This window comes from Mytilus galloprovincialis, chromosome 2, assembly GCF_965363235.1.
Source record: "Mytilus galloprovincialis chromosome 2, xbMytGall1.hap1.1, whole genome shotgun sequence".
In the NCBI taxonomy this organism is placed as follows: domain Eukaryota; kingdom Metazoa; phylum Mollusca; class Bivalvia; order Mytilida; family Mytilidae; genus Mytilus; species Mytilus galloprovincialis.
Genome location: NC_134839.1, coordinates 31,567,465 through 31,580,193, shown reverse-complemented (window position 1 = coordinate 31,580,193; position 12,729 = coordinate 31,567,465). Strand labels below are relative to the sequence as shown.

General features: G+C 31.5%; 2 protein-coding genes across 2 annotated transcripts in view; one reads left to right on the top strand and one right to left on the bottom strand.

Annotated features, from left to right (window-relative positions):
* LOC143063365 (uncharacterized) overlaps nt 1–12,729 on the top strand; it is a 101,069-nt gene that overhangs the window by 28,805 nt on the left and 59,535 nt on the right. The window contains exons 5-8 of the mRNA XM_076235480.1: nt 6,749–6,877; nt 7,743–7,847; nt 8,143–8,265; nt 10,074–10,177. Coding sequence (XP_076091595.1) covers nt 6,749–6,877; nt 7,743–7,847; nt 8,143–8,265; nt 10,074–10,177 — 461 coding nt within the window. The remainder of the gene's footprint in view (nt 1–6,748; nt 6,878–7,742; nt 7,848–8,142; nt 8,266–10,073; nt 10,178–12,729) is intronic.
* On the bottom strand, nt 784–4,180 carry LOC143061933 (uncharacterized). Its single transcript, XM_076233796.1, has 2 exons — nt 3,843–4,180; nt 784–1,623 (listed from the first exon to the last, which is right to left on the bottom strand). The coding sequence occupies exons 1-2, from the start codon at nt 4,044–4,046 to the stop codon at nt 784–786; spliced, it is 1,044 nt and encodes a 347-aa protein (XP_076089911.1). The 5' UTR covers nt 4,047–4,180.

The following is a 12,729-nucleotide window of genomic DNA, read 5'->3' as shown; positions in this document are numbered from 1 at the left end:
ATATCTAAATCTAAATTGTCGTCCCATGATAAAAAATCTGTCTTGGACATCGTGAATATCACAACAGCCACCAAGCATCAATTTTAATATAGATATAAATATTGAGATGAAAGTTAATTATAAAGTTTTATAATTTTTTTTAATTTTTTTTCTCGACATTACACAGTTATTTCCTGCAAAGATAATAATTTCCCACATACTCCTAATCATGGGACCCCCTAATTAACAGACCGATTGATGCTACATGTGAACAGCGTCATTATTATTCACCTGCGAATTTGTTTACAATACAAGATTTTAATACTGAAAGTCTTTGTCCTGGTCCTTAATACAAAGAAAAACAACAGGGTGTTCCGAGTGATTATTATCGATTGTCTAGACTACCGCTAATCTCGTTATCATATGATTAGAGGATGCTGGGTACGAGTTTACACGCGTGAAGTCAGCGAGATTTACAAGTCGCTAATCTCTTTAGTATACATGTCTCTGATATACGTCTAGTGTCCATGTAAACTTTAATTAATACACGAAGTTATAATTATGATATGTGTCAAGTTTTTAAAATGACATGAAGCTGAAGATATAGATTAAAATAAAAAGTGCATAACTTTTAAGAATGTTACAGGATACCCCTATAAATTATTAGGAATAATACTAGATTACGTATTCAATGTTTTAAACATGTGTTTTAAAATTTTTGCCAGTTATACTGAAAATAATGTACAAAGCTCCTTATATGATTAGGTACTATGGAACAGAATAAATTCTTTTAGCCTTCCCCTTTTACAATGTTTTACAAAAATCTGATTTTTTGTTTGTTTTTTTTTTTCGAGCTTGCTTCTTGGTGGATGCCTCATCGGTGGTTGATTTAAGCATATTAATTGGTATAGTGCCTTGTAGAATTTTGTACCTGTTTTTCATCAAACCGATTACTCTCTCAATATGAATTCTTATGCTGTTCATTTTACGCGATGTTTCAACCTCCTCTGCAGATAACTGTGATTTCCCTTTTGTAAAAGCCGGAATTATAAGTTCTGCAGAGCAAACACTGGCAAAGTCGTCTTGTAGAGTGAAGCCTCTATCTGCAAGAATTTGATCACCTGGGTGGTGATATATTGAACTTATAAACCCAGAAGATCTCACAATTTCGGTGTCTGACACTCTACATCCCCATACTTCAGATAAAAATGTTATTGAACCTAAAGGGCTACAGCCAATTAAAACTTTAACAGTACTATGCTTTTTATAGTTTGAGTAACATTTTGCTCTGGCGTTTAATTTTTTTGGTCGATCTATAAATATTTCAAAGCAGTCTATTATACATGTTAGTCGAGGGTATTTGACCTTGAAAACACTTGGTAAGGTACATTTCATAGTTTCACGATCAGGCCAGTGTATCAGAAAGTCAAGCTTTGCACTCATTAAGTCAATCCACCTCCAGAACATGTCATGAAGAGTAGAAGAAGGAATTCCACATTGATCTGCAATATACTCAAACGGCATATCTAACTTTAATTTAACTAATGTCACAAAGAATTGATCACGCAAAGCCAATTTACTTACTAGAGGCGTTCTTGACATAAATGTCTGTAAAAATGTAAATATGGACAGGAAAAAGACACCCTGTTAATTAGTTTTCATTCAAGATAAACAGGTCATATGTTATTAGACTAATCAACTTGTTTGCACCTTATAAAAACAGCTTGATTCTAGATTTTATCTTTTACCAGATGACCACATCTACCTGTCATCTTTGATGTTTTTATTTATGGTGTCATCCTGGTTTGCCCACTTTTAATTACATGTATATGTAAACATAGAGGGAATTGTTGTTTTAACAATTATAGTTTATTTCTGAATCATAGTCATATTTTTTACCTTTTATTTAAATATTATATTCTGCTATTAACATGATTAAATCAAGGAAAATGTGCAAAACATTTCTATATTTTATATATATTTGGCAGGATAATGTTTTTTATTAAAAAAAAAAGAATAGGAAAAAATGTGTACTAAAATGAATAAATATTTCTATTTATCAACAAATATTTTTAATTATTGGTACATTCTGAAAAAAAGGTGAAAAGTAAAATAATGAAACTAAAGATTTAATAGAATAAATCTCATTTGAATATCTTTTAATTTATTCAACTTATTTTTTTTTTAAATTTCAATACAATACACGTTTCAAAATTTAGTAAAATATAAAATTATCCGATTAAATTTAACAACTAGAATATAAATGCAACTGTTCAGTAGCCATTGTCAACATCACCAGTTACAACTTCAACCAGAAACACTATCTATTGACTACAAGACAGCAATCAACAACGCAACACAGACAGTATGTTCAGGGGTAACTGTGAAAGGCTGCTTCTTCCACTTTACCGAGTGTATATGGCGAAAGGCACAGAAATATGGACTACAGTCCTATTATAAAGAAAATGAAGACATTACTTAACTGATACGACGAGCCGCAGTACTACTGGTACCTATTGTTCCACCTCACCTTGTTGACGATGTTTGGCTAAACACTTTAGAAGACATTAGAGAAACTGAAAACATACCCGCTACAAGTTCATTTACAGATTACGTGACAGAGTTTTGGGTTGAAAACTACCGCTTTCTATGGAACCACTATTACACAGAAGGACCCCGCACCATGCACAAATCACCTGGAAGGATGGCACAACAAACATAAGCAGCGACTCAAACACGCCCACCCAAACATCTACGAGATCATTGAGCTACTGAAGAAGACAAAGGCACTAACAGAATTTTACATTGTCCAGTATGCAGCAGGAGGAACACGCCCACCTTAAAGACGACCATACAGAGTAATAGACATCAGACTCATATACAGATACCAACAAGGACCCATCAACGTGGTAGATTACTCTGACGCAACATCCCATCTTCTCCATTTGAACTGAACAATGAAGTGAATTATTGTTAATTGTGACTTTGTAAATATATTAAATGTTTTGTTACTTTTGATGTATATATAAAAGATTGTATTTCTCATCATTTTACATACAGTGCCCTTATTACTTTTTTGTGCTTAATTGATTTCCTTATGCAATGCATTTATAAAATTAATTAATTTATTAATTAAAGTTTGCAATAAAAGAGAACTCAGTGTATAAATATATTTCTATCATGAAAATCATTCAGAAACTAATGAACATAAAGACACTTTTATAACTGAATATCATTTTCAGTTATTTGCTGTATATGTATGTTGAATTAATTGATTGAATTGATATTAAATTACTGATAAAAAATATTTGATTTTTTTAATTATTTTTTTATACAAAAAAAAAACCAACCTGAATATCTAGAAAACACTTACAAACTATATACCTAAGTTGGAACAGACTATACAATTGCATGCTCATTAAACCTTTTGTCTTTTTTGTTTTCTTAACTAATAGATAATTGGTAGAATTAAAAGTGGGCAAACCAGGAGTAAACCTTATTTATAATATCGCAATTAATTTCAACACGAATACGACAGCGGCTATTCAAACAAGATATACAATCACACATGGCTTGGGATTCATTGAAATAATTTCTAATATCCATTTGACTACACAATGTTTTATTTTATATCATTTATCAAGTTATTGCAAACAGACTTTACTTAAGTTAATGAAAAATATTAAAAAAAGGATTTTAAAAACTTGTCTTTAGGAATTAAAAAATAACAAGATGGTAAGTGTTGAAAAAACAAAATTTGAAGGTGTGTTTTGTGAGTTGGTATAATACATGCATTGGAAGATCGTGTATTTGTGTGTTTTTAAAACAGATGAATTAATTAATTTATATATGAAGTGAAATACAAATGTATTACCTGTGATGAAATGCTCGCTACATATTACTGAGTGTTTTGTTGGAACCCACGGTGTACCGTCTGGTTTGTCTCTTTTAAGTGCAGTTAACCACTTAATTTGTCTTTCTGCATTTCTAGGAAATCTAAAGAGGGATAATCTTTTCAGCATCAAGTTGTGATTTTTACAGCCAACTGCACAACATGACTTGGGCATGTTTCAATTAAAATAACAATATAAGACACAGGTGCATTCACGACAAATTCTTTATTAAAAATGAGCATCTGCCCTATTATCTATACATCAAAAGCTTCACCGCCTTGATATCGGATATCGGCGTAACTAGGAAAGGGAGATCACTCGTTTTGAAAATGCCCGTATGTTTGGATAACAGACGTAAACAAATTAAAAAAAAAGGTTTCTAATGTCATTTTTTGACAGACAATTTGAGGGAATTTATGACTTAAGCAACAAACATAAATAAACATCTATACCATACAACTCTGATAGTTTTGCTTAAAGTTGAATTTAGTTGTTATTTACTTCTATAGATAAGCTATATAACAATGCATCATACATAGAGATTTTATTACAAGAGAGTTTTGTATTTTGCTAATGTCATTTTTTGACTGACAAAATAAGGATCTGTCAAAATTTGACAATCCCAATCACAAATTATTATCCATGTGCTTTCGAGTCAATTTTTGCGCATTTACTGGTGTTTATTTCTTAAAAATAGGTACAGGATGGTGTGTGTAAAATTATTGGTTATAGGAACTGTTAGAAATGACATTTTCAATAACATGTTTCAATCGTCATTATTTGCTAACGTAAAAAAAATATTGACAGACGGATGAAAAAACAAAAAGATTGCTGTTTACCTACAGGTTGATGTTGTTATAAGTGGCCATGCTTTTTGTTGTGTGACATAATTTAGAAGCGCTCCAAGTGGCTAAAGGTTTATTATCACACTGAATGACACAGAACGTTGAACATTGCTAACGTCAGACCTTAACTTTGACAGAAAAGACGGATCTCAAAATTATTTACTTTGATTAATATACTGCAACAAAAATATGTGGTTCAACTGATGCTTATTTAATCTCTGTGGTCATTTATTCTTATAACATGAATCAGCAGAAATAGTTATTTATAAATAACCAACTTATCACATGTGTTTGAGAAAAATTGCTAACGTCAAAATTGCTGACAGAACGGTTGTTTTGAAATGATTGATTTTCAAATAAAAAAAAACTGACATATGTATGATCATCCAGTGATTAAAAAGCACCGTTATTGATTGGTTGACATGTGAAGAAATATACTACAACCGTGAATAGTCGTAATTCCAATAGGTTACATACAGTTGTAGACCTCAAATACGACCTCATAAATTACGGTAGCGCAAGTCCGTCAAATTTGTTGTGAATGCAACATAATTTTATCTAATAAATGGCAAATAATAACTCATATTCTTTTTAAAGTTATTTTTTATTGCACAAACCAATCCCCCAACATACTGGGAAGGTTTTTTGAATTGTAATTAGTTGATTACAGCCCATTTAGATATTTAATGGACCCTGGTACACTTTTAAATGGAAGATGTCATTTACTAAGGATTTTCTTATCCCAGGCATAGATTACTACTTAAGCCTTATTTGGCACAACTTTTTGGAATTTTGGGTCCTCAATCCTCTTCAACTTTGTACTTGTTTGGCTTTATTCATTTTTGAAAGATTAACTGTCAAATAATTTTTAGCTCACCTGGTCCAAAAGGGCTTTTGTATTATATCTTAAAACTTATAACATGTATAATAGATATAAAGAAACTAAATAATAGAAAAATAGTTGGACAAACAAGATCTAAAATTAAGAGAAATGGCAGAAATTGTCCAACAACTTCTTATTGGAGTTATTGCCCCTTTAATGACGATTTTTTGCATTTTGCCTAATAGATATGCTTTTCAAATTTGTACTCTATTTGGCCTTTTTAACTTTTGTTTATTCAAGCGTCACTGATGAGTCTTTTGTAGACGAAACGTGTGTCTGGTGCAAATACAAAATTTCAATGCTGTTCTTTTTTTTTTTTTTTTTTACCTATGATGAGTTTATTGTTTATCCTCTATCATGACTACTTAGTTAGGAGCAAAAGCTATAATATAGTTATTATAAGATAGAGAGAAACTAAACAGACTGTTTTGTAGGCCAAAGCTCCATGTTGAAGACCGTACTTTTACATATAATGGTCTACTTTTACAAATTGTGACTTGGATGGAGAGTTGTATCATTGGCTCTCATACATTGTACCACATCTTCTTATATCTATTCAATGATTAGCAATATAAGATTTAAAAAAAGACAGAGAGATTTTTGTCATTAATTCTATTCTTTTCTACAATGTTGGAGAGTGTCCTTAGTTGAATATGCATATATACCAAGATATGCTTTTATATGATTTGAAAGCAGTTAACTTAATCATATAATTTGTCTTTCAACCAACAAAAGATCAGCATTTGTTTAGTCTCTGTTTTTGGGAGAATAAATGAACTCTGATACAATCCCTTATATTTTTACATCCATATCAAAATATAACAAGACAAGCATTTTAAAACCAAACTTAAAATTTCTGTGCCCGGGAAGATATATTGAGATGCAGGGGAGATTACTTTTACCTGGTTCTTTTATTTTTTCCTTAAAAAACACTTTTTTCCTGACTTTTTGGGAACTCATCTGGTCATTATATTAACCTTAAAATAAAAGTAAAAGAGCTGGTCCAAAAAAATGAAAAAGATGTAAAAATTACTTACCTTTCATAAAACTTTTTTATCTGTATAAAATTTGTCTTTGTATCTTCATATGATTAAACTTTTAAAAAATGATAAGGACAAACACTGTACTATTTTTTTCTATACTTTCAGACATAAATGAATGTGAATGCAGCGGTGAAACCTGTATGTGTGATGAGAATGCCTACTGTACTAATACCATCGGCAACTTTACGTGTCAGTGTAAAAATAACTACAGAGGAGATGGATACTCATGTTCATGTATGTATTGGCATTACCGTCAATATCTATCTTCTTGACAATGCAGGATAAACATGATAAACCTTCAAAATTTTGTTTATAAGTTTAAAATTGTGTTTAAAAAATATTTTTTTTACATCTTTTCTAGGGTAGATGGGCTAATTTAAAAATTCAAGGTTTATTCATAAGTAAGTGAGATTTAACTAGATCTTTAAAAACAGTTACGTACCCATAATGCCACACTGTTTTTAAATCAGTCATTTATAAATGGAGTTCCCTCAGATGATAACAGCAATACAAGGATTTTCTTATAATACAGTGTCAGTGTAAAAAGTCTGTCTTACTTCCTGCCTTCCAATGTATCTTTGGATTGCTGGCATAGTTCTGTAAAGTGTCTTATTTCCACCATTTAAAAGTATCAAAAATCATAATCATAACTAGTTTACTATACATAATGCAAATGGCTTCTTATTTAGAATTTCAACCAAAACGTTTGTAACTTAAATATGTATTAAAAATTAAAATGTATTGAGACAAATAATCAGTTCATATTTATGTAATAAATGTCAACAAAAATATATGTATTTGACTTTAAATCGACACATATATATTTCCTTGGATTTTTGGGACATAAAAAAAATTAGTTTAAATGAAAAAAAAACAACAAATCAGGATGTATTTCATATTAAGTCCATGCCAATGGTCAGTATATGTCTCATTGGCAATGAGGGGTAGATCCAGGCTGTAGGGTGACCTGAAGTTGTTGACATTCAAGTCCTTTGGTCACTGGTGGATAATTGTCTTATTGGCAACATACCACATCCCCTTATTTTTAACTAAAGGATAATCTATTCCATCTTTAGTTCTTATTTTTGTTTTTCTTTAGTTTTCTGCTCTATAAACGCTGATTGCCATGCAGATGGAAGATGCCAAAATGAGGCCTGCATCTGTAGGAATGGGTATGAAGGGGATGGCAGATTCAACTGTACTGGTAGGTGTTACCATACATGTCAAACAAACTTACAATTATATTAATTGTTTGTAGAAATTTCATTTGTTTATTTAAGTGTCATCACTCAACATATAGTTGTATTTTACAGAGATTAATCATGATAGGTTGAAACGTTTTAAAACAAACTGGTTAACTGTTAATGACTGACCCAATGTAAACCAGTCCATGAGAACAACTGTAGACTGAAGACTGAATGTTCCTCTTCAGATGTCAATTTGTTATTTTTGTCATTATAACTTTTATATATTATATAAGTAGTTTTATACTTTATCAGACATAAATGAATGTGCCGTGCCGCCATATCCATGTTCTGTCGATGCTGACTGCGCTAACACAGATGGCAGCTATGAATGTGAATGTAAAAATGGATACACCGGCAACGGGAAAGATTGTGCAGGTATTCTTTATATAACATAATTACATTTCTGCATGAATTTCTCCACTGTGTTGAGAAATGACAATATATATTTTATGCATAAATAGTTATTTAGAAAAACGACAATGAAAAATAAATTGAGTTTTATGAATGATAGATTTGGTTTGTTCAGAGAATACACTGATAAGCATATTTCTTTGATTAACTATTCTGAATCATAAAAACTGTAAGGACGGAATGACCCAATGGTAACAATGGTAATGACTACTAATTCCCATATTCAGCCAATCAGAATGTGTGATGTTGGCATTAAACCAATCAAATGGTTATTGATTAGATTACTGCTGATAACAATTTTACAACAGATGTTGTTTTTTGAGTCTATCTTTTCATGTAAATATTCTTTTCTAGTTCAAACTAAAACCAAAAACATGGATAATTAATAGCACATTTCAATTTTTTAAATTATGCATTCCTTATCTTGCAATAATTATTTACCATAAGGAGAAGGTTCTCTATGGGTTACAGTGTAATTGTGAGCCAAAATTTGTTCCTGTGAAAAAAGTTCCAGTGAAACTTATATCACAGGAAATATGTTCTCACAGAACTTCTTTCACAGATGATTTCTATATAATTTGCTCCATCTCTAAAAAATAAGTTCCACACTTTACCTGGTGAAATAAGTTCCAAGTTGGTGAAATTTGTTCCTTATCTAGTGAAATAAGTTCTGGATTTGTGATATTTGTTCCTTACCTGGTGAAATAAGTTCTGGGTTTGTGATATTTGTTCCTTACCTGGTGAAATAAGTTCTGGGTTGGTGAGATTTGTTCTAAAAAGATTTTTATGCCCCACCTACGATAGTAGAGGGGCATTATGTTTTCTGGTCTGTGCCTCCGTTCGTCCGTCCGGTTAAAGTTTTTGGTCAAGGTAGTTTTTGATGAAGCTGAAGTCCAATCAACTTGAAACTTAATACACATGTTTCCCATGATATGATCTTTCTAATTTTAATGCCAAATTCTAGTTTTGACCCCAATTTCATAATCCACTGAACATAGAAAATGATAGTGCAAAGTTCAGGTTAAAGTTTTTGGTCAAGTTAGTTTTTGATGAAGTTAAAGTTACATCAACTTGAAACTTAGTAAACATGTTTCCTATGATATGATCTTTCTAATTTTAATTCCAAATTAAAGTTTTGACCCCAATTTCACGGTCCACTGAACATAGAAAATGATAGTGGGAGTGGGGCATCCGTGTACTATGGACACATTCTTGTTTTTGTAATACAGATTTTATCCTATAATCATGATAATTTTTGTATGAAGATATAAAATTACTTACTCCGAAAACATATCAGAAATAATTTTGGGGTTATTCCTAAAGATTTTTTCCTTTGGAAAGCCAAAATATATAAAAACATAGGAAATTATAACAGTATAAAAGCCTTAACATGACAGCTAAAATAGTCTTTGATCAACTTTGACTACCAGAGTTAATGTGTCTAAAATCTGGCTCAAAGTGTGTGTTTAGTGTAAATCATGGTACATAATCATATTCAATTATCTATATTTTTTTCATTTGTACATGTATATAGATGTTATATTTGCTGCTGGATATTTCCCATTCATCTATTAATTGAATGAAGCTACATTTAGTTTCTAAAGTAGAGGTATCTTTAAATCAAACCTGGCAGGAATATTTTTATTTTAATGTCTTAAAAAGAAATAAAGCATGTGAATAATTTACTAATGTAGCTTTATAATATTTCTAATTTAAAATGGTAATACAATTAACATAGTTGTGCATTTCACAAGAGTTCTTTTAACTTTCAGCAATGCCTAGGACATGTGATGAAATTTTTAAAACGAAACCCAAATCAGCTGATGGACTTTATATTATTGATCCTGATGGACCAGATGCTTTACCTCAAGTGGAGGTAAGTGGGCCTCTATTTTACCTCTGATCACATGGTTATGTTGCAGGAATATTCTGTCATTGTCTGATATACGCTAATAAAAACAACAATGAAACACACATTTACCAGATACCAAATGCTGGGACGTTATAAAATGTAAAACTAACAAGAAATTCATGAAAACAAAAGGCCTGATTTAAAATAAAACAACAAACAAATAAAAACACACAGCAACCAACTACAACCTCTAAATTACAAATTATTTCCTTAAGCTATATTTGAGAATTTTTATCCTGCTTGACAGAGTCAAAAAGCGAGACATAAGTATGCTGTTTCTGGCGTCGTCGGCAGCGGTGTCAACAATGTATTAGTTTGTGATTAGTTGTATTAGCATTGGCTTATCTCATTACCATGGAGATTATTTGGCCAGCACCCTCAGTTATGGTCTATTGACTTTGTAATTTTTTATTAGTTTTCATGTATTAGTTTGTGATTAGGTCAGTTTATGGGGAACCATTAGTGGTAAGTTAATGATAATTGGTATGCAGTTGTATAAGCATTGGCATATCTCATTTCCATGTAGATTTGTTAATTCAACATTTGCATTATTGAAATTACAAAAACAGCGAGACATATCTCTGTGATAACAGTTTATTATTATTACTAAAACCTATTACCATGCATCTGGACTCAAATTTTACAGCTTATACAGATGTCACTATTGTATGAACTTAGAAAAATTTTCATATAGACCATTATTATACCCCATGCAATGAAGTTGCGGAGGGTATAATGTTCTTGATCTGTCCATCAGTACTGTTTCTTGTCATCGCAACTCTTCTCAAACCACGAAACAGAATTTCACATAACCTTTTTAGATAAAAAGGACATATTATGTAGATGTGCATATCAACAGGAAATTACGATTCAATTTTTTTTTGTAGGAGTTACACCTCTTTGAACTTATTTTCTTTAATGTACTACTACGACAGTTTGTCATCTCAACTTGTCTGAAACCACACAACAGATTTTCATGAAACCATTTTAGATAATAAGGACATACTATGTAGATGTGCATATCGACAGGAAATTACGATTAATTTTTTTTCTAGGAGTTACACCCCTTTGAACTTATTTACTTTAATGTACTACTGCAACAGTTTGTCATCTCAACTCGTCTGAAACCACACAACAGATTTTCATGAAACCATTTTAGATAATAAGGACATACTATGTAGATGTGCATATCGACAGGAAATTACAATTAGTTTTTAGCTCACCTGTCCCGAAGGGACAAGTGAGCTTATGCCATCACTTGGCGTCCGTGGTCGTCCGTCGTCTGTCGTCTGTCGTCGTCTGTCGTCGTAAACTATTTCAAGAATCTTCTCCTCTGAAACTACTGGGCCAAATACTTTCAAACTTTAACTGAATGTTCCTTAGGGTATCTAATTTATAAATTATATCCGAAGTTTTGATCTATCAACAAACATGGTCGCCATTGCTAAAAATAGAACATAGGGGTCAAATGCAGTTTTTGGCTTATAACTCAAAAACCAAAGCATTTAGAGCAAATCTGACATGGGGTAATAATGTTTATCAGGTCCAGATCTATCTGCCCTGAAATTTTCAGATGAATCAGACAACCCCTTGTTGGGTTGCTGCCCCTGAATTGGTAATTTTAAGGAAATTTTGCTGTTTTTGGTTATTATCTTGAATATTATTATAGATAGAGATAAACTGTAAACAGCAATAATGTTCAGCAAAGTAAGATTTACAAATAAGTCAACATGACGGAAATGGTCACTTGACCCCTTTAGGAGTTATTGCCCTTTATAGTCAATTTTTAACCATTTTTCGTAAATCTTAGTAATCTTTTATAAAAATCTTCTCCTCTGAAACTACTGGGCCAAATACTTCCAAACTTTAATTGAATGTTCCTTAGGGTATCTAGTTTGTAAATTGTATCCGAAGTTATGATCTATCAACAAACATGGGCGCCATTGCTAAAAATAGAACATAGGGGTCAAATGTAGTTTTTGGCTTATAACTCAAAAACCAAAGCATTTAGAGCAAATCTGACATGGGGTAAAATTTTTTATCAGGTCAAGATCTATCTGCCCTGAAATTTTCAGATGAATCAGACAACCTGTTGTTGGGTTGCTGCCCCTGAATTGGTAATTTTAAGGAAATTTTACTGTTTTTGGTTATTATCTTGAATATTATTATAGATAGAGATAAACTGTAAACAGGAATAATGTTCAGCAAAGTAAGATTTACAAATAAGTCAACATGACGGAAATGGTCAGTTGACCCCTTTAGGAGTTATTGCCCTTTATAGTCAATTTTTAACCATTTTTCGTAAATCTTAGTAATCTTTTACAAAAATCTTCTCCTCTGAAACTACTGGGCCAAATACTTCCAAACTTTAACTGAATGTTCCTTAGGGTATCTAGTTTGTAAATTTTATCCGAAGTTGTGATCTATCAACAAACATGGTCGCCATTGCTAAAAATAGAACATAGGGGTCAAATGCAGTTTTTGGCTTATAACTCAAAAACCAAAGCATTTAGAGC

Coding starts and splice junctions, on each gene's coding strand:
- LOC143061933 (XM_076233796.1), bottom strand. CDS start 4,046: ATGCCCAAGTCATGTTGTGCAGTTGGCTGTAAAAATCACAACTTGATG. Junction 1,624..3,842: donor TCATCACAGGTAATACATTT/GTATTTCACTTC, acceptor ACTAATTAACAG/GGTGTCTTTTTCCTGTCCAT.